At 44.8% G+C, this 22,334-nt stretch overlaps 1 protein-coding gene across 2 annotated transcripts; it reads left to right on the top strand.

Moving 5' to 3' along the window:
- Positions 1-1,039: 1,039 nt before the first annotated feature.
- Positions 1,040-21,079, top strand: TIGAR (TP53 induced glycolysis regulatory phosphatase). 2 transcript variants are annotated; one of them, XM_082634936.1, is made up of 6 exons: positions 1,040-1,196; positions 9,611-9,648; positions 13,426-13,547; positions 15,003-15,080; positions 18,346-18,483; positions 19,377-21,079. In XM_082634936.1, exons 1-6 carry the CDS (start codon positions 1,165-1,167, stop codon positions 19,803-19,805), a joined length of 837 nt encoding a protein of 278 aa, XP_082491062.1. In that variant the 5' UTR covers positions 1,040-1,164; the 3' UTR covers positions 19,806-21,079. The 2 variants fall into 2 exon arrangements, with proteins under 2 accessions (XP_082491062.1, XP_082491063.1); XM_082634937.1 differs by having other exon boundaries at positions 1,041-1,196; positions 18,373-18,483.
- Positions 21,080-22,334: the final 1,255 nt, after the last annotated feature.

The raw sequence follows: 22,334 nt of genomic DNA, 5'->3' as shown, positions 1-22,334 counted from the left end.
TCTTACACAATTGGGGATTTAAGGAAACAAATGCATTATTAAATATGAGAATATAAGTAAAAACGCATGGAAGACAATTGTAAAGCTTACATGATTACACTCTATGGCTGAGTACCGTTATCCCATGTTACCTATCACGTAATGGAGGGTTAGAGAGGTTAAGTAACTGTCTCAAGGCCCTGAAGGCTATTAAAGAGAAATTATTCACCAGATCCTCTTTAAAAACCGGCAGGGAAGACCTTACTACAGACTACTGCGATGGGGGAAACAGACTGAATGCAACTCTGAACACAACAGGGACCAACGGAGATTTACAGCCAGGGGGCAGGGTGAAGGAGAGAACGGAAAAAAGTGACCAAGACGAACTTGGTGAGATATTGGGGGGTAGGGGGGCGGGTGGGGCGAGGAACGTGATTAGAAATCGAGAGTGGAGGAAGAGGAGCTTGATTAGATGCCAAGGGTGGGGGGGATTCTCGATCGAGTGGCTTCGCAGTATTCTTTGGTAAAATCAGGCTCAGCAGGCCAAGCACGAGGCCTAGTCTACACGAGGGCTCCAAAGGACCAGACCAGAGTTTGCTCCCGGAGCGGGTCAGTCTAGGCGGAGTTGGGGGCTCAAGCCGGGCGAATCTAAGCGCGCAGGCCCTGCTGACCCTACACCCCCCCAGTGCCGGGGGTTAACGCAAACCTCATGGGACCGAACGTGTCTGGTGCTGTACACCCATGAAGCAGGACTGCTGGCTGCACTCCAGCTTCCAATCAGACCAACCCCAATCGGAGCGGCAGCCCCTCGGCCGTTCGCAGCCTCCAGGACCGGGTTTCCCCGGGCACGCCCCGCCTCCCGGTCCGGGGCGGGGCCGCCGCACCTGCCGCGCACCAATCACGGGCCGGCGCGTAGGGGCGCACGCGCCACGGCCCTGGGCGGGGCCTCGCCGCGCATCAGTCTCCGCGACCTGCCGGCCCCCGGCCGCCCTGATTGGCCGTCCGGGAGTGACGTGGCGGCCGCCTCGGCCTATGGCAGCGGAGCCGGCCGGTGGCGGGGTGCGGAAGCGGCGTGGTGCGGCGGGGTGAGGCGGGCGCAGTGCCGGGTGGCTTGTGCGGAGTGCGGGTGACGGTTCGGGCGGCGCGCGCGCGGCCTTTGCTTTGCTCTGTCCCGGCGCCGGCGGGATGACGCGCTTCGCTCTGACAGTGGTCCGGCAGTGAGTATGGCCGGCGCGGGCTGCCCTTTCCCCTCCGTGGAGTGTTGCGGGCTGGGCGGGGGGACCGAAGATCTGCACCCGCCCCGCCCTGCCCGTCCCATTTGCTCCTCCGAGGCTCGGCCTGGTGATTTCTAGGTGTTTCCCACGAGTTACCCCCTACCGGCCCTCCTGCCCCAGCGACGCTGAGCGGGAAGCCAGGTGTCAGATGGCAGCGGTCCCGCGTTCGATAGGGACAGGGAGGTCGGGAGGAGTGAGTGTCAAGGGCCCCCGCCTCCGGGTGGCAGCCGAAGCGGAAAAGACAGCCCTGTCGCCGCACTTCCCGGGTCCCGCGTTTGTCCCCGGCCGGTCCCCCAGGGTCTGCAGAGTGACTGGTCCGGGGCCGACGTTTCCGCTGCAGGCTCTGCGCCGGCTCCGTCTCGGTCCCCTCGGCCCCCCAGGCTTGTGTCTGAGATTCGCTTTTTTCTCCGCAGACCTTCTGTCGCTGGGGGAGGAGAGGGGGCCTCGCCCTGCTCTCAGCCGCCTGCATCGCCCCGAATAAATATGTTTATCATATAACGTTACAGGGAGCTAAATGCTGACAAGTCTTTACCTCTCTTCCTTTTTCCTTCTCGACTCTTCTTAGCCCGGTGTTAACGGGAGGTGGAATTCAGGGAGGTCAGGAGCACTGATTTTTCGAGAAAGATCGACGTAGGTTAGAATCTGGGCTCCAGCTAGGAGCCTTGTAACCTGGGCTTCCTTTTACCGACTTAATCTCTACGACCTCAGTTTCCTGATTTATAAAATGGGGGTAGTGATAGGACCCACTTCACTGGGTTGTGTGATAATGAAATGTCAGAAAGGTGAAGCGTATAGCACAGTGGAGGGGGAGAAATATATCTGAGAACTAACTTTTGTTTCTGTAAGGACAGCTCTGATACAGATGCAGTGAGTCCTCCAATTTGTGTGTATGGTTAATGGGACCAGCATTCTGAGTGGGTGCTGTGTGTCAGCAGGTAACTAAGGGTTACAGGCCTACAGGTAACTAAGATGCCGTTTTTGACATCGTGGAGCTTGTGGAGAACAACAATATGGTCTAACCTTGTCAAGATGACTTTAGCTGCTATCTTTTTTTTTGTCCTGTTCTTACTTATAGGAAGATTATCTTGACAACCATCTGAAGTTGTTCTGTTAGGATTCACAGGATTTTAATGACTGAGCTAGAAATCGAGCTCCTCTCTTTCCACCCCACCCCTCTCCATTTTATAGAAGGCTTTATTACCATCATGTGACCTTCTTAAGGTCATACAGCTAGTCAGTAGCAGAACAGGAATTAGCATCTTGATTGCCCTTTCCTCTAAAGTTTCTGGATGCCTTGACCCAGTGCCTGGCCTATAATTGCCGCTCAGAGGTCGTAGAAAATCTGGGCAAAACCACCCCTTGAAAAACAAGATGATCCCTATTTCGTTTCTTAATAAACAATAGTTACATGAGTGCAGATTTTATCCCCTCCCTGCTTCTTAAAAAAGGCTTGATTTTTAAAATGGATTCCTCATAGAATTCCTATGAGGAATTAATTTAAAAATGAGTCTTAATAAATTAGTATGTGCCAGGCACTGTTGTAATTAAATTCTGACAACAATCTGGTGAGGTAAAGACTGGCTTCTCAATTTGCCGGTGAGGAAACAGACACGGAGGGCATGTGACTTGCTTATAGTCACATGACAGGTTGGGGCTGTGGCGTTTAAACCAAGGCAGCAGGACTGCGGCCCATCCTCTTAACTATATACTATGCCCTTCTGCCGCCTGTTGTACAGAGTTAAAACCTAGTGTTTGAAGGTCGCTTGAATATCATCAGCCATTTCAGAGGCTACTTTTTATTTCCTGTGATATAACCATGAAGAGTGATAAGAATAGTTTACTTTGCTCTGTTTTATTCATGGGAAAGTGCAAAGGAAGTGTTGAAATAATTGATAGGGTTAGTTTTCTCCTTCAGAGTTCTCAAGGCTAAAAATTGATGATTCTTTCAGGAAAAGAAACAATTTCAAACTTGATTGATCACCAGAGTTCAATGTAATGACTCTTACTGGAATCAGCAAGATTGAATCATTGAGCATAATATTGGGAATTTACCTTGAGTTTTCTATTACCTGACTCTGTCAAAGGCTTTGAAACTAAGAGCATGATCAGTCTGTTTAAGAGTTGGATAATTTTTGGATAATGCAAGAAAACTTTTTAAATGCAGTTTCTTTAAGTTCAGCCAGATCCTTTATGAAGCTGTTAACCATCTGTGTGTTGATCTTCCTCATCATACTTGAAAGGGAGAGTACCAGTTGTATCACTTTTGGAACAGAATACCCCACCTTTCAAACTTCAAGTCTACTAATCTGATTGAGCTATAGCGTCTGGTGGCGTTCGAGCAGCATGGTTGAAACCCCAGTATATGCAGGTCGGCACTGCCGTCACCCACAGGGCACGTCGAAGGCCCTAGTTCCCTTGCAAGGTTCTTTGTAGGAGTTTGCAGTTGGTTGCCTGCAGAACCATCCCATTTCACTTCCGTTTTTAGCGAGCTCTTTAAACATTTTTACAAACTAAATTTCCTTTACTTTTAACTACTTAAAGATGATGAGTCAGTGTAGGTACTGGCAGCAAAACTGATTGGTTTTTCTGCCTCTGTCGGCACTTAGTCTTCTTGAATGCTAGTCATTGTTCTGTTTGTTAATAAAGCAGGCCAAATGAATACTGGATCATCTGTAAACTTTTATCAAGACGCATGTAATTGTTATGTTACTGTGATATTTGTTTTCTGGGAGTAGGGTTGATTAACTGGGAGAGCTTATGCAACTAGGCCTACATATAGACAAAAATAGATCATGAATTGAGTTTTTTACATTTTTGCCCCCAGACCATCCGGTGAAACCCTCCACGTTACTAGCGCTTGAAATCTTCTGTGTTTTCAAATTATTAATCCATTTTCAAATGAATTAATTGGTGTGGAGGAATTAGGATAAAGCTGTATATTCATGATTAAGTACCAGGTGAGTATACTCCATTCCTGTGTACACCAAAGCATATCTATTTTGAAAACTTGCCCCAAATATATACTGACTTCCCATGATTTTTCTCTGTTGCAGCAAACCGAGTACTGGTCCGTGGAATTTGAATTATTAAAAAGGATGTGATTGGGAAATTAAGCTTTCTCTATGATTTCTAGAGAAACGCTATAGAACACAAACCAGAACTAACAAAATAACATGTCTTTTTAAGGGAAGAGCAGCATGATAATCCACAAAATAAATGGTGCATATTTGTAGGCCTTTAAATGGCTGGTCATAAGACTTGACTTCTGGGCCTAAGTGTTTGCGTTCTCGCAGCGTCGGGTGTCTGTCTTGGAAGTGAATCACGTTGCAGGTTTTGAGAATGAGTGCTGTTACTCCTGACTCCTTTAGAATATATTCCTCTGACCTTTCCACTCCCCCTGCCTTCCCTGCCACTGCTACAAGCCAAGCTTTGGTTAGGGAAGTAGCTTCACAGTAAACCTATTTTAGCCACCCACTTTTCTTTCCCACTCCCCAAACAAACTAAGCAGTTGCTTCAAGCATTTGTACACACCTCTCGAAAAAGCTGATAAAAGCTGTAAAACTAAATATTTGTGCACATTTTTGGAAAAAAATTCTCTTTCTAGATTCTTACACTATAATGTTTATAAAGTGATTTGAAAGCAAAAAATGCCCAGTAGAACACCAGTGATTATTAATAATGCGCTAATGTCTGCAGCAGTCTCTACTGACTTACAGCTAAAGGAAATCTTTTATTATATTATAGCTATTTTTTCTCCTTTTGCTGAAATTGGTGAGATGCTGGGGTAGTACTGTTACAAATTATCGAAGTACTGGGATTCTATTTTTTAATAGGATGACATTTTGATGATAAAATGTTTCATTCAGAATCCTTGATCAAATCAGCTATTGCGAGTAAGTTAAAATCTTGAGCTACCTTTTCAGTAAGCATACAAAAAGTTATCATCTTGGCAAATCATTTGTGTGATTTGTAAAGACCTGGTCCGGCGTAACTATTAAATTTCTTCTCACCCTTGATTTTAAATTTGTACAATGAGCGAGAGCTTGTGATCCACAGTAAGTGGGCAAAACCTTCTGAGGTTCCCGTATAAAAGTAAATATGGGATTGGGGGCCAGGGAGGCGTTCTTTGAATTTTGCTGGTAATTGAATTGGTTACAGAGCCATTGTCTAAAAGAGGACATCACTCGTACAGAAGTGAAGCACAGCCCTTTTATTCTTGGTCTCAGCAAGACTGTGAGGCTGAGACAGACAGGAAGTGGATCCAGTGTTTGGGAACTGTTTTCTGTATGAGAAGCAATGCCTTCCCCATCACTTCCCTGGATGCTTTGTTCATCTGAACCGCAGAGCTTAATCTCTTTCATGTCCATTTCATACGATTCTGAATGGGTTTTGGAATGCTACAAGACATCTTTTATTAATACTCACCTCAAGACTGATAATACTGGCAAGTGAGTGGCCAGTAGTGCTGTGTAATTTCACTCACTTGTCGTATATTTTTTAAGCCACTACATCCACATGTTTAGACATCAGAACAGTTCTCCTGAGTTTTCTGTCCTCTCACCCTGCAGGTGGCCACAGCCCCTGTGTCCTCCCGGCATCTCTCGTGCAGATGCAAATGTTTACTCTTGTGTCCTGCCTTTCTTTTTCTTTCCTTCTTTCTTTCTTTTTTTAAAAATTATTTTTGGCTGTGTTGGGTCTTCGTTGCAGTGCTTGGGCTTCTCCTTGCGGTGGCTTCTCTTGTTGCGGAGCACGGGCTCTAGGCATGCAGGCCTCGGTAGTTGTGGCACGAGGGCTCAGTAGTTGTGGCTCGCGGGCCCTAGAGCACAGGCTCAGTAGTTGTGGCACACGGGCTTAGTTGCTCCGCGGCATGTGGGATCTTCCCGGACCAGGGCTCGAACCCGTGTCCCCTGCATTGGCAGGCGGATTCTTAACCACTGCGCCACCAGGGAAATCCCTGTCCTGTCTTTCTAAGAAGGTAGCAATCTTTGTATATTATTCTGTACCTTGCTTTTTCTGCTGAATATGTCTTGGTGATTTTTCCATCTCTTTACGTAAATCACTCTCCAGCAGACACAGCCGCATCGAATTCCATCAGGTAGATATCCCACTGTTTATTTGTTAAAGTAACGGGTTCCCTGCTGAAGGGAATTCACGTTATTTACCATCTTTTGCTGTTAGAAATATACTGTAGCAAATATTCTTTTAAATCTAGATGAATGCAAGCATTTCCAGTAATAGGGCTGCTGGATCAAAGGGTAAACAGACTTGTCATTTTGGTGGATATTTCCAGATGACCCTCCATCCAAAGAGCATGTACACTGAGGTTCTGTTATTTCCCAGAGTTTTCTCCAGGTACCAGGCATGTTAGGGTGATGCAGCCTCTGGCCGTTCCTTTTAAGGAACTGGGGCCAGGATAGATGCACGACTACAAAAGTTAACTAGCGTAGTACAGAAGGTAACTAACTACAGTAGTGCTGGGAAAAATGGGAGCACAGAGCTGGGGAGGTTAAATGGGATGGGGCGGTAGGGACTGGTGCTGGGGAGGGAAAGCTACTTCAAGGAGTCGTCTGGCTGTGTTGGGTCTTGAAGAATGAGAACACTTTGGCCAGGTCCAGCGGTCTCTGTTTTAATAAGACCCCTAGGGGATTCTGAGACACACTCAAGTTTGAGAACCTGTGCTCTAGGTGAGGTTGAAAAGCAACTGTTTTTATAAACGAGGGGCAAGGTATAAACAAGGAGCAGAGACCTGAGTTTGTGATTCCGACTAAGGTCCGATGGCATCCCTTTCTGGATCTGAGTGAATCAATCCCACGTGAGATATTTTTCTTTTCAAACTAGTGCTTCACGTAAGGAACAAAGCAGGAGTGATGAGCCTTCATGGTAATCAGGGAAATACCAATTAAAGTCAAGGTGAGGTAAACTGTTCAGGTTCCATTTTGGCACAGATTGAAAGCTGTCACATGATAGTGAGGATGTGGGACACTGCAGAGTGGTAGCGATTGGTATCACCACTTTGGCCTTATCGAATAAAGCTGGATGCGCCATGGCCCCGCGGTTCTAGTGCTAGGCGTAGGTCACTAGGCAGGGGTCAACAGATCCCTGAGAGTGAATAGTTTAGACTTTGCCGGCCACATGGTCTGTCTGAACTGATCATTTCCACCATTAGAGTGTGAAAACAGTCATAAACAATCAATAAACGTATGGGTATGACTGTATTCCAACAAAACTTGGTTCACAGAAAGACTTGTTTACCAGTCCTTGAGTGGATCTCAAACATGAGCATGCATCAGCATCACTTGGCGGGTTTATTAAAACAGACTGCTGGGCCGCCACCTCAGAGTTCCTGATTCAGTGTGTCTGGGGGCAGGTGGGGCCTGAGACGCTGCATTTCCAATGAGTTTCCAGGCAATGCCAGTGATGCAAGTCCAGGGGCCATGCTTTTGAGAACCACTGCCCTAGAGAGTCTGCTGCGCTCTGAACAAACATGTTCATGACAGTGTAGCCCGGAACTGGAAACAGTCTAAGTGTCTATCACAGTGGACCATGTACTACATTGTAGTAAATCCTTACAGTGGAGTTTACACAGTAAAAATGAGAACCAAGTACGGCCACACTCAGCAACACTGGTGTATCTCCCAAAATGTTGAACAAAAGAAGCAACACAGAAAACCACATAGAGTAAGAAGCAAGTCATTGTAAAGTTCAACAACAGGCAAACTAATCTATGCTGCACATGGGCAGGAAAGCGAAGAGGAAAGGTGAGCCCTTGAGCAGGCAAAAGTCCTGGCAGGGGATCCACTGGGGAGGGGGGACATCGTGATGGACAGGGACGGGGTCCTGGAGGCTGGCAGTGATCTGTTAACTTGGGTGGTGTTATGTGGCTGCTGACTTTATCATTATGTTATTTACTATTTATTTCATAATTTTTAAAAGATTAAAAATGCATGAAGTCTTTGATATCTATATAGTCTGTCCAAAAATGACTTATAAATACACCTACTGAGTGCCTCCTAAAGGTAAGCAGTGTTCTGGATGCTTTACATGTGTTCACCCAATCATCCCGAGAATCTTGTGAGGTTGGGACCATTTATTATCCCCATTTTACAGATGAGGAAGCTGAGGCATTGAGCTTAACCCAGCAGGTGAGTGTAGCGCCAGAGCAGTCTTGTTCCCGGGCCCGATAGATGGCAGCGAGGTTTCCCCTCACGGATTTTCACCTCTCACTGACACGAAAGGGTGTGGACGTGGGCTGTGGGGACAGTTGATTCCAGATGAGGCGATAACTCGATCTGAAGAGGCCTGTGGGGTGTTTCCCCCCACCGTTTCCAGTTCTCTGTCCAGTGTCTGCACAGCACAACGCCAGCTGCCACCTCCAGGAGATGCTGGTTTCAGGCATCTCTGGGTTCAGTGTTACCACATAAAAAGAGCTCGGAGAAGTGTCTGCGGGGTCCTCCCGGAGAGCTTTCTGTGTGTATTTGACGACTGCTTTCACTGTGGGTGCACCCTGTCGTCTGGGCTGGTCCAGGTGCCCTCACCCTCACCTTCCCCCTCCAGCCTCAGTCCAGTTGCTTTGCGACACCACTTCCCCCGATCCCTCTCCCGGTTGCTTCAGAGTGGGTTGGGTTTGCTTTCGTAATTCCTTGGTGTTGCAAAGTGGAGCAGCTTGAGCAGCTCCGGGACTGAGGGGGCAGGGCCAGGGCCTGCAGGTCTGCGCTCCACGCTCAGCGCAGCGGACCGACGGATGGACCAGCTGTCGTGTTTTGGTCCCGATGCCTGTGGGCGTAGTTTTGATCAACATATTTAAGAAGATTATTTAACACAAATGTTTTTTACATACATGTACTACTTTTTTTTTTTTTTTTTTTTTTTTTTTGCGGTATGCGGGCCTCTCACTGTTGTGGCCTCTCCCGTTGCGGAGCACAGGCTCCGGATGCGCAGGCTCAGTGGCCATGGCTCACGGGCCCAGCCGCTCCGCGGCATATGGGATCCTCCCGGACCGGGGCACGAACCCGTATCCCCTGCATCGGCAGGCGGACTCTCAACCACTGCGCCACCAGGGAGGCCCCGACATGTACTACTTTTAAAATAGCATTTTCTACCTTTAGTTCACTTAAGATTGTTGATCTATACATTTTAATTTGGGGCAATTTGAAATTTTTAGCTTATCGATTAGGTACGTAGAATAGATGATTGCAGATAGTAGTTTAGAATAAATTTTATCTTTACAGGTTAGATTCTGACGTATGTACAATATGCTGTCTTTACAAGTATCATTACCTTTTGTTGCTGATTTTTTCTTTTGCATTTCAAAAATAACCAAATTTGGTAATAAAGGCTTTTTTCCCTCCCTGTTTTAGTGGAGAAACAAGACTTAACAAGGAGAAAATCCTTCAAGGTTGGTATGCTCTGACTCTTATTTTAGATCTCTCTGTTAGTGCTAATGTGAAATATGGGTTAATCAGATGCGGTGGGGTAGGGTGGACCGGGGGCCGCTCTGGACTGTGAACTGGGATTACGGAATTAAATCATCATGGTCACAGAAATGTGATCAGAGCAGATGGTAACCAAGAGAAGTAAGTCTCTTGAGTGAATTAGATGTAAAGAACAGTGCTCCAAGTTGTTCGTGGGCAGCTTCAAAGCTGATTAAGGAGTTATATTGAGTCTAGTTGTCTTAAAATATATCTGCCAGGATTTTAGATGATTTCATATTTGGAAACAAAAATTTACTGGCTGGTGTTAATGGTATTTTTCTGCTAAGATACTTATATTATTTTTAGTAGTAACAAAGAAATGGTTTAAAAAGAGAATTCCTGTTCTCACATGGGGTTGTTACTTTATTCTGAATAGACTCTCCCCTGCCCCCTGCCTTGTTCTGTTAATTTGGGTTCAGATCTTTTAATCTCCCTGTGATCCAGCTGGTCTGGCTTTTAAAGAATATCTTTCAGCTAGACATGCTGTTTCTCTGCTTGGATTATACAAGCATTTAGTTTTATATTTTGGGGTTAGGGACATCTGGGGTTTGCAGAAGCTGATTTTCATACCCCGTGTGCCTGCCTCCCTCTTCTGGAAACCAGTCTGATAATTAAATGCACCTCTATTTCCCATTGACTTGGGCCCCACCCAGAGCATCCTCTGGGCTCACGTACAGTACCGCCTTGTCCGTGGGCCCTGCTCCTTTGTCTCATTTCACTCGAAGCTGACGGTAAAACATGAATAAAATTTTCATGTTCACACCTGTTTTTTAGGTCTATTTTGTGTTTTCCTAACTTTGGAAGTTAGATGCTTAGTTCTTTAAGTTATAGCCTCCTTTTTATTTTTTTTTTAAACCCTCAAGCCTTATATGTTTCTAAGTACCATTTTTTGGTCACATACCTGCAGTTTTGATTTGTAGTAATCTGATAAGTATTCAGCACCAAGTATCTTAAATTTCCGTTATGATTTCTTCATTGACCCATGAGTTATTTAGAACTGTTTTTTAAATTTCCAAATGAGTGGGCTTTTTGGTTTTGTTCTTGGTTTTGTTCTTTGGTTTTGTTCTTCATCTTTTGTGATTGACTTCCAGTGTAATTGCTTTGTGTTCTGACAAAGCAGTTTGTCAGGTTTATTTGATAATACGTCTTTGAAATTGGTTAGCATGGTCAGTTTCTATAAACCTACTACTGTGTGTTTGAGAAAAAGTCTGTTTTCTAGTTGTTGGGTGTGGAGTTCTATATCAAATACTTAACCTTGATTTTGTTGTTCAGATCTTCCATATTTACTAATTTTGTAAATTTACTCATTTGCCTGTATGACCTAAGGGCCGATTTATGAGTGAGATATGTTGAATTTCCCACTGTGATGGCCAGCTCATCCTTTAATACCTGAAGCTCTGTCAACTCGTGCTTTATGTGTTCTGCTTTTATACAGCTAGAGGCTAATTTATTAGGCACATACAAGTTTTAAAATTGCTCTATCTTCGTGGTGAATGGGAACACTGATTGTTTATAGTGATCTTCACAAACCTTACTAAGACTTTTGTCATAAAGTCTGCATTTCTGAGAGTGATATGGCAACTCCGGCTGTTTGGGGTTGGTATTTGCCTGGTATATATTTTCCTATCCCTTTACGTTCAACCTTGCTGTGTACTGATGTCCTAAGTGTTACCTTGTAAATGGTAGGCAGCAGATTCTGATTCTTTTTTTTTTTTTGAAAAAAAGAGAAATACGGTCTTTCTGTTAACTGGTGAGAGTGGTCTGTCCACATTGACTCTGGTTTCTGGTGTGTTTGGACTTTTCCTTTGTGGTTCTTTTCTCCCTTCTTTATCTAGTCCTTTCCTCCTCACTCACCTTTACTTCGTAGGTGCCTGCTTTTCCTTTTCTTTTCTTTATCCAACCCACTCTTACTTTCCCTACTGGCCTCAACATAAGCCACCTCTATCCTTTTGATGGTTGCCTTTATATCTTTACCATTTGTGCCTAACAAAGTGTAAGAGAAATACCATCTCTCCTGAAAAAATACAAAGTGTGTGCTGCTGTTTAGTATCTCAGTCCTGTCCTTTTTAACCATGCAGTGTAGGCATTATTATTTAATTTGTTACTTAGTGTTTGTTTCGATTGACATCTGTATTTGCCAGTTTCTCTCCTCACCATTTCTTTTGCGTCTCAGACCTTCTTTCCTGAAACATCTTTTTTGAAAAGTCCTCTTGTGTAAATCAATTTGTGGTAAAGATAGTTTCAATTGATTCTATTCCAGACAATTCTGTTTTTTTTCTCCTCAGTCGTTTTTAGTCCAGACAGTTCTAGACTCACAGTTCTCTTAGCTCTTGGGAGCTATTCATCTGCTGCTTTTTGACTTCAGAAGTCTTCTCTCATCCAAATGGTGTCCCACCGTGGGTATCTGTGTTTCTCTGTAACTGCTTTTTTTTTTTTTTTTTTCTTTTTTTTTGCGGTATGCGGGCCTCTCACTGTTGTGGCCTCTCCCGTTGCGGAGCACAGGCCCCGGATGCACAGGCTCAGCGGCCATGGCTCACGGGCCCAGCCGCTCCGCGGCATATGGGATCCTCCCAGACCGGGGCACGAACCCGTATCCCCTGCATCGGCAGGCGGACTCTCAACCACTGCGCCACCAGGGAGGCCCTCTGTAACTGCTTTTAAAGTCTTTGTGTTTTATTTTGGTATTCTACAGTTCCTCTTACTGAATCTAGGAAGGTACTTTTTTTTTTTTTAGTAACTTTTCCTTCTTGGTGTACCTTGTGTTTCCTTCATCTGTAGTTTTATGTCTTCCCTCATTTCTGTTCTCCATTTTCTCTCTTGTCTTTCTGGAGTTCCCACTAGATGTACTTAGGAATCCTAGTCCTTTCTCCATGTCTCTAACACATCTGTGATGTGCTCCATCTCCTCGTGTCTGTGCCAGGGGACAGCTTCAGCCCTGCCTTTGGGTTCATGAAGCTTCTCAGCTTCATGAATCTCCTTTTATCCACTGAGGGATTTTTTTTTTCCCCTCCTCAGCAATTCCATTTTTCATTGTTAAAAGATCTGTCTGGTTCTTTTGGAAAGCTATCTGGTTTTTGATCGCTTGTTGTCACTTATTTTTGTGACTCTGTTTATAGTCTCTGCTGATTTACATGTCTGACGTATTAGTGGTTCCAAATCTGTTACTTGTTGTTTCTGCCAACTCTCATTCATGACAGATTATTTTCCTGTGTGTTGAGTCATTGGCTGACCTGTTATTTGCTCTAAACTAGTAGAAGACTTGTCAGCGTTTATTGAGAATGACTTGCCAATACTGAATGTTACTGAATTCAAACAATGGAGATAAAGAAGGAAAACTTTTCTAGGTGATGATCCGACTACCCAAATGCAGCAGCTGAGCTGAAAACGTAAGGTTGGGGCAGCATTAATAAAACACGTGGTGAAGTGATGGGCGATGTGGGGGGGAGAGCTCGGGACAGCCTCCTCATTACCCAGTTCTCGCCAGACAAACATTCTTCTGGGAAACACAGAAGAGCTTTTACAGGATCCTAGCTTAATTTTGCTTGCTTTCAGTTCTCTGAAAAGTTATGTGGAAAAGTACCCAAGGAAATCTTTTAATAAAATATAGATAAATGCTCTTTATATTCTCTTAGGTGTGATTTTTATTGCATCCCATATATATATATATTTGAATGTTACTGTTCTTTCTCTCGATACCACAGGACAAGGAATAGATGAGCCTCTTTCAGAAACTGGATTTAAACAAGCAGCTGCTGCTGGTATATTTCTCAATAACGTGAAGTTTACTCACATTTTCTCCAGTGACCTCATGAGGACAAAGCAGGTGAGCTTAGAGTCAGGGTTGAGGCTGATGAGTCAAAAGTCTCAGCAGTTGTAACCTTGAAACATTTGATGCCAGAGTCCGCAGGGAATTAACTCACACAAGACATCATCCCCAGCCCTCCTCTCCCTGACAGAACTTACTTCTTTTCCCTTCATTTTACTTTTGTGCTTTGGTTTATTGTGGTAATTTTTAAGTTAGAGTAGCTTGGGGAAAGTGTCTAACAAAAGGCCTATAAAAAGGCAAAGAAGGTGTCGTGAGAGAGAGCCAGTGGAAACACCACAGAGATGTCAGATTTTAGAATCCAGATACAGTTTGAAAAACAACTATGTTACTCGAAAGAAATAAAAGACGTATGAAATATCTTTAAGGAACAGATTACTATAAAAATGATCCCAGAGATTTAAGAAAGAACCAAATCAACTTCTAAAAGGTCGGTGGAAGGAGACTTTTGTGGCAACCACGGGGGAATACAGGGTTGGAGTGTAGCCTCCCCCCATAAACAACTAGAAAACAGGACAAAGTCTGTGAAGCAACTGTTTTCAGACACTGGACTCTAGGCAGCATGGGCTGTGATCCCCGAATGAAGTGAAACAAAACAGGTGAGCCCTTGATGGTCCTGGTTTTCCAGCTGAAGCAATTCCCAGACTCTGGCAGAATAGAGGACAGTGGTCTCAGTGATTGAGGGGACAAAGCCTGGAATTTGGGGAGTTTAAGTAACTAAAATTCGTGGGGAAGAGTGCTGGAGAGAGAGCTGCACAGAGAAAACTCTATAGACATATGTGTAGGGATCCCCGTGGTTCTTTGTTGGACGGTTGGTTAATCTGCACACGTGCGGCTGAAACTGCACGAGGGCAGAAAATACGGCTTTGGGTGGCGGGTGGCGGTCATGCACTCAATTCCTGGGGCTCACACAGGGTGCGGAGTCAGAATTCCCACCAGCGCAAGTGGAGGCTTTGCTGGATACAGAGAGCATATTACACCTTAATAGTGAGGGCATTCCCCCCTTAATATTTCTTTCTTTCTAGGGTTGGTTTAGTGGTGATGAACTCCTTTAGCTTTTGTTTCTGGGAAACTCTTGATCTCTTCTTCGATTCTGAATAACCTTGCTGGGTAGAGAAAAGATTCTTAGTTGGAGTTCTCAGCACTCTGAATATGGTATGCCACTCCCTTCTGGCCTGTAAGGTTTCTATTGGAAAATCTGCCGTTAGCCTTATGGGGTTTTCCTTGTCCTTGGGAGGTGAGTTCAGTGTCTTCCTACGCTACCATCCTGAACGCTCCCAGAATGATATATTTTTTGGCTGCGTGTGCAGCTTGTGGGATCTCAGTTCCCCGACCAGGGATCGAACCCGGGCCCCCTGCAGTGGAAGTGCAGAGTCCTAACCACTGGACCACCAGGGAATTCCCCAAGAATGATTATTTTTATGAGAGGAGAGATAGTTGTCTTTTGATTTGCAGACCGTGCATGGAATTTTGGAGAAGAGCAAATTTTGCAAAGATATGACAGTGAAGTATGATTCGAGACTTCGAGAAAGGGTGAGTAACTTACATGTTTTCCTTTTACCACAAATTATCAACAAACCAACTCAGTTTATCCCACGGCTAGAAATTAAATGCCTGCCTGCTAGGGATGTGATATCAGCTATTACGTGAAGAATCTACCGTGTGGCAGTTACTGTTACTTACTCTCATAAATAGTGTCTTATTTGATCATTAAAATCATAAGAAAGAGGCATCTTAAATTATAAAAGCAAGGCATACTTGTGAGAACTTAGTACAGAAGAGTTTAAAGGTGAAAAGTTCTCTTCCCAGTCTCCTAATCCTACCCCATAATTATAAGCACGAATAGACTTCTTTATGTCAACTTTATATACTTTGCCAGAAATGACTCTTCCTGGGACTGTGATTTAGCTAAAAGACGGCGATGTCAGTTCTGAGATTTGGCCCCAAGTCTCCTCCTCGAGCAGTGTGTTTTTAGTGCACTCTGTAATACTAACGTGTAAGCTGGTTGCTGTCCTGCCCTGTGATTTCCTCTACCCCTGGAGAGAAATGTAACAGAATGGCTAGGGCATCTTCAAAGAACTGCTTTTCATAACTTGCGTGTGTTCACTGTTATAGTTCAGCACATAGACTAGAGCTCCAGCATAAATGCTCCCTGGAAAGGCTCCCTCTGCCCAGGAACCAATGCTCGAACGTTGTTAAAGAAAAATGTCCTGGGAGCTCCCTGGCGGTCCAGTGGTTAGGACTCCACACTTTCACCACTGAGGGCGTGGGTGCAGTTCCTGATCGGGAACTAAGACCCCGCAAGCCGTGCTTTGTGGCCAAAAAAATAAAGCGCGGCCAAAACAAAACGAAAAATACACCTATCCCCCAAACGAAATCCGAATAGATTAAAAGAAGAAAATGTCCTGAGTTCAGTGGAACGCTGCACAGCGCCCATCATCACGTGAAGGAGAAAGCGCTGTCATCCGGCTGGGCTGTCCCTTCTCCATCCGCGCTCTCTCCTGAGTAACTTCATCCTCTGCAGTGATTGCGGTCCATGGCTCTTCCCTGAGCTGCACACACACACCGAGCTGCCTGTGGCTCAGCTGCCCCGCGGCCGCATCCGGCCAGTGGAACGCGCTCCCCTCTCCACGTGGCCCTGCTTCACGCAGTGGCTGAAACCCTCCTGCCGGCTCTTCCCCGTCTCTCGCGCTGCACATCCCGCCCTCGTCTCGTCCGCTCAGCCTCTGAGGAGTTCCTGAATGCTTCATGCCTCTGCGAGCCCCCCGCTGCCCTCCTAACTGCCGCGCTCGGCATCCTCTATCGCCTGGGTCACTGGGACAGTGATTCTCCTGCTTTCTGTCTTGCTCCCCGCTTTTCCAGTCTGATCTGCACGCTGCAGCCAGAGTAATCTTTGCAAAATTTGGTTGCCACACCCCTGTATAAACGGGTTCACTGCTTCCCTTCTACCCTCAGGAGTTGTCCTAACTCTGACCTGGCTCTTGGGAGCTGCGGGGTCTGATCTGTTGCCTCCTGCCCCTTGCCGGGTGCTCAGTGCCTGGGTTTAGCGGTCACGTGAGTGGGCATTGGCGCTGCGCTCACCGCATCCCACCGCTGTTCCAAGAGCCGCGGGTTTGTTCATCTTCACAAGAACCCCGGTGCCGGGAAGATGTAAAAACCTCATTTCTTAACCCCCGTTTTACAGAAGCAGAAACCGAGGCACATGGAGGTCAAATCCAGGCCCAGGGTCTCAGAGCTCATTCGTGGCAGAGTTCAGATTCACCTTGAGGCCTCTGGGCCTGGAGTCCGTGCTCTGGACCGCTGGTCACACGCTTCTCAGCCTCTTCCCGGAGTCTCCCGAACACCCCGTGCTCTGTGCTCACTGAGCCTCCGCATCTGTCCTCCACTCTGCCTGGAATGCTTGCTCCCAGGCCTGGCCAGCCTCCACTCGCCAGAGGCTTTGGCCCTCGGTGGTTTCCCGAGTCCACATTAGACATCCCTGCCGTATCTGTCAGTCTCTCTCCATCTCGGCGCTTTTCCACTTGCAGTTGCTTGGTATCCCCACTGCCCCGCGGTCTCAGCAAGGGTGGGAGCCGTGCAGCTGCCTGTCCTCTCCTCCCAACTGCCCCAGCAAAGCGTTTGGAGTATTCAACAAATGGATGCTTCCATTCCTGTGAAAACAAAGCAACTGATGTCTTTTAATGGCCCTCTTTGTAATAGTTAGGTTGCTCCAGATATAATTAAGAGTGTAAGAAATTGGGCTTGAAGATTGGAAGAGCAGCTGGTAAAGTGTGCATGTATTCTTATAAAAAAGTAATATTTCACTATTGGATTTCTTATCTGATGGTGGTGTTAGAATCTTTTGACATCATCAGTGCAAACCGTAAGTGACGATTTGTCTTCTTTCAGTATTTTCTTATGCAAGTAATCCACTGTCATTGTAAGGAATTAAAACTAAGAACACTTTGGAAAAAAATACAATTAAAATTTCTACCACACACAAACACTGAATATTTTGGTATGTGTGCTCCTGACTTTTTCCTTCTTGTCTGTTTTTATCTGTCTGTCTACCTGTTTGTGTATATGGTTTTCGAAATGAAATCCTACTCTATGCATTGTTTTTTAACTGGCTTGTCTCACGTACTGTGTTTTTCAGTGCCCATAAGTGCACATCAATATGATCACATAATTAATGACTCTGTATTCTTAAGATATTGCTATTGCATCTTGTGTTTAACCATGCTACTACTGACCTAGTTCAGGACATCTAGGTTGTGACTAGATTTTCCACTGATGTAAATAATGTTAAAATATAAACATCTTTGTAGTTGATCCTTCACACACCTATCTCATACATTTCCTAGAAATGGAATTGCTGAGTGTGTCCTTTTTAAAAAGACTTTTGTATGTATTGCTACATTTCCTTCCAGAAAATCTGTGCCAATTTATACTGCCATGACTGATCTAGGAGAGAGTTTTTCCCACATCAACACTGGCTATTAGTGATCTCTGGTCTTCTGATTTAATAACTTATGAAACGTGTCATTTTAGTTTTCACACTCTGGATTCCTAGTGAGGTAGATTTCCCATGTTTACTGGCCATTTGCATTTCCTTTGTGACTTGCCTGTCCTTTGCTAAGACTCAATTCTTATGAATCTAAAAAGCCAACGAGCTTTGAAGTCACATGAATCTGGGTTTGCATTTTCTCCGAGGAGACAGGATAAAGTAAGCCAAAGAAATCTAAGCTCATCCCCAGAATGATTGTTCTGAATCTGCCATAAACATGTACTTAGTTGTTGTATTGCAAATTCCTTTGAGGCCTTTTTGTCTGTTGGATCATTGCAGAAATACGGGGTTGCAGAAGGCTGGCCGCTGAGTGAGCTAAGGGCCATGGCCAAAGCAGCTGGGCAGGAGTGCCCTGTGTTCACACCGCCCGGAGGAGAGACCTTGGACCAGGTACGTAGCCCTGGGGAAAGTCGCCGCGTCCATGAGCGTGCCAGTGTCAAAGTAGCTGCAATCTTGACTCGTCGCGTAAGCAAGATGTTTCTGAATTGTAGCTAAGCAGTTTGGAAGTTGTTTGGTTCACAAAACAACACTGCATCATACCATTTTTTCCCCTTTTAAGCTGTCCTGTCTTTCTCGTTTATTAAGTCATTACCGATAATGAATTTGAGGAAATGGGTTATTAGATGGGTCTGTTAAGAAAACTCCTTGAAAAGGGAGCAGTAGCCTTCCCAGTGGCAGTGGAGTCGGTGAAGCAGGCATGGTGCTGGTCAGCGGGATGGTGGGCAAAACCCAACAACTTGGGTGGCAAGACCATCAGGCCTCTCCTGCGCCTGCCGCTCTAAGTGACACTGTCGCCCTGCTTGCATTGCTCTGGAGTCTTCTGCTTTTGAGTTGTGTTATTGGTGATTTCCCCCGCCCCATTTTTAATTTTCATAATTTCCTTGTAAACACTTTGTATTAGTTTAGTGAGGGAAGGCTTTTTATCCTCGTCGTTCTAATTGAATGGAAGTACCCTATGCAGTTTCCTAGGTATTCCTAGTTTCCCGCTATTTTATGGGCTTCTGTTTGCTTGTAGATTTCCCCAGCTAGACTCCGAGAGCTTTGAAGTCAGGAATTAGTCATTGTATCTTACTCACCCTTGTCCGCAAAATGCTTTCATGGGTCCAGAAATAACGTGGGCGCTTACATAGCAGTGTCTGTGGAAATATGATTGAATGAATAGAAACAGCATTTCCTCTGCTTCTGTAGTCACTGACGCTGACGTAGAAAAACTCAGTTCTGTTTATGTCTTAAAACAGTCATTAATGTCACTTTATTTCACCTCTTTTTTTCTTTCCTTGTAGGTGAAAATGCGTGGAAAAGACTTCTTTGAATTTCTTTGTCAGCTGATCCTGAAAGAAGCAGGTCAGGATGAACAGTTTTCCCAAGAAGCCCCGAGCGACTGTCTGGAAAGTTCTCTGGCAGAGATATTTCCTTTAGGGAAAAACTGTGCTTCCAAGTTTAATTCGGACAGCGGCGCTCCAGGGTTAGTGGCCAGTGTCTTAGTTGTGAGTCACGGTGCCTACATGAGAAGCCTGTTGGATTATTTCCTGACCGACCTTAAGTGTTCCTTCCCGATGACCCTGAGCAGGTCCGAATTCACATCAGTCAGCCCCAATACAGGGATGAGTGTCTTTATCATAAACTTTGAGAAGGGAGAAGTGAAACCAACCACCCAGTGTGTGTGTGTGAACCTACAGGGCCACCTGACCGGGGTGACCACAGCTCACTAAATTTAAATCTGCATCGAAATCTAACAAATGTGAGCCTCTGAGGGAGTGCCTTTGACTTTATTTCCACTCTGCTAATGCAGACTTGGAAACAGTTAAAAAGCTGTCCGTTATAGCAGGTTATAAAGCTCAAAAGGAATCAGAGCCACATGAAACACTAATGGAAAACCATCGAGAATTGACTTCTTTTTTGTGAGTACGGTTGGAATTTTCCAGGGTAATTTTACCGCCCCGCTCAGTGACATCTCTGGATTGTAAATGGATGAAGGAACTCAGTATTGCAAATTGGGGGATTAATAATCCTGTTACTATGGTTTTTGTGCTTTTTTAATATCCTGTGTTTTTTTGGGTATTTTTCTTTAATGTCTGAAAAATCTGGCCTATTTTATTGGCTCTTGGTAAGATACTGTATGTTTTCTTTTTTCCTGTCTCATCCAGTTCTTGGAAGAGGGAACTATTTGTAATTTGCACTCCATATTTATGTGAAAATATGTTATATTCAAAAAGTCCTTTAAAGGAGAAATGCTTGCCGTCATAGTTTATGTAAAAGCAAACGACACTGAATGTTTAATACAGAAATCAACTGTTGGAATTGTTTACTCTGGAGGGTCTGAGATGCAGATGAATGTGGATTGTGGTTGCAGAATAGTCTCGTGAGGAAGAAGCATCATCTGATTACAAAATTTTTAAAGAAGGAATCTGAGCGGAGGAAGAGAAAAGAGCAGATCTTTCTTATCTAACCTGTAGGCTGAAGAATTTAGTTTGAAGATGACGCTAAAGAAAGTAAACGGTTGCTTCACAGTAGCCCCAGAATAAAAGAGGGGCTTCACTGAAAAGAACCGTGGTTTTTTTGTGGAAGGTACAGATGAGGTTTCCTCTCTTTCCCACCAGATGGCACTGGAGAAGAGGGACTTTGGTTACCTGAATTCTGTACAGAAGATGGGTCGCTCTGAGGCCCTCGTGTAAATGGAGAACGTGTTTTCCGTGCAGTTTGCTTTTAAATTATCCTGTTGATGAATGCTGTGAGTCTCAGCTCACAGAGGGTAGGACTGAGGCTGTCAGTTCAGGCTAAAGTCACGTGTAGTCATATTTCAAGTTCAGGATCACGCTGTCCTCAGTGTGTCCAGTGCTGCCAGTGTCCGTGCCAGTGCTGAAGCAGAGCATGTGGTCGAGCGCAGAGGAAGTCCACTGCAGATGACCAGTTGGAAAGTAACCGAAAAGGACAGATAATAAACGTCCACATCCCTGCCATCCAGAAGTAATATACCCCCCCTTTTTTTAAAAAAGAAATAACACATTGCGATGTAAGCCAAGTTCCTTTAAGCAGCTGTCACTGTCCTTTTCCCTCCTGTTCTCTACAGAGACAGCCAGCATCCATCCTTCACGTGGCCACCTAGTGTCCGAAGGGAACAATGGTATTGTTCTGGTGTTTTTCAAATATACAAAATACCAAGCTGTCTGTATTCTGTATTTTCACTTATTACATATATCTTGGGGCTCTATATTGGTATGTATAGATAGATCTGGTTACTTGTAACCACTGTATGGTACAAAATAAATGTAGTACCTTTTATTTCTTTATTCTCATATCAGTGGATGTTTCAGTATATTCACTCTTTTCTTATAGAAACAATGCTTACGTGGCATAGCCTTGTGCTGTGTCATAAAATACGTGCGTCTCCAGTTTGACAAGAGCCAGTGGTTCTCTAAAGCGGGCTGTGCTATTTTTCAGTCTCAGTAGTAAGTATTTGAAAGTTCCTGGTTTCCACATTTTTGGAAATTTTTTCTGATGAACTTTTGTTGATCTGATGAGTGAAAAATATGTCACTGTTACAACGAGCTTTTCTGTGACTGCTGGAGTCTGGGCAGTTTTTTCACGTGCACGTTGACAATGAGACTTTCCTCCCTGGCGAGTCACCACCGTACATTCTTGGTCTGATTTTCTGTTGGGCTGTGGGGCATTTTCTTAGTGAGTTACAGGAGACCTTGCAAATATCCTCCAGTTCACCGATCTCTTGCATATGTTACCATCCATTTTTTTCACGTGTTTTTTATTTTGAACTCAAACCGATATACCTTGTCCTTTATGGTTTGAGGGGAGTTGAGGGTGTCTTTAAGAAGCCTTCTCTACCATGAGGTCATATCCTAATCTGCTTTTCCTTATAGTGTTCCAGGCTTTGTTTAAATGTTAAATCTTTAAATTATCTGGAATTTATTCTTGTATGGTATAAGGTCAGAATTCAGTTTTTTATTTTTCCGTATGGTGAAACAGTTACCCCAGCATCATTATTAGGAGTCTGTCTTTTCCCAGGTGGCCGGTGATTCTCGGTCAGACCCCCACTCACCCACATTTGCTGGAGTGTGTGGACTCTGTTCTGTTTTAGTGCAAGCTCTGGGTTCCCATCACACTGGCATCCTCAGTTACTGTCGCTTTGCAGCTGAGTACCTTGTAGGGTGAGCACCTCTATTCTATACACGTTAGAACCAACTGGTCAATCTCCAGAAAAATTCTTTTGCACATTTAATTGGAAT

The sequence above is a fragment of the Mesoplodon mirus genome (assembly GCF_964341445.2).
Source record: "Mesoplodon mirus genome assembly, chromosome: 11".
Taxonomy (NCBI): domain Eukaryota; kingdom Metazoa; phylum Chordata; class Mammalia; order Artiodactyla; family Ziphiidae; genus Mesoplodon; species Mesoplodon mirus.
The sequence above is the reverse complement of the archived record's forward strand: the minus strand, read 5'-3'. Positions and strand labels throughout refer to the sequence as shown.

Bases quoted from the DNA above. Each gene is read 5' to 3' on its own strand.
- TIGAR (XM_082634936.1), top strand. From the start codon at position 1,165: ATGACGCGCTTCGCTCTGACAGTGGTCCGGCA. The intron at 1,197-9,610 runs GTGAGTATGGCC...TCCCTGTTTTAG, and splicing joins GCTCTGACAGTGGTCCGGCA to TGGAGAAACAAGACTTAACA. The intron at 18,484-19,376 runs GTACGTAGCCCT...CTTTCCTTGTAG, and splicing joins GAGGAGAGACCTTGGACCAG to GTGAAAATGCGTGGAAAAGA.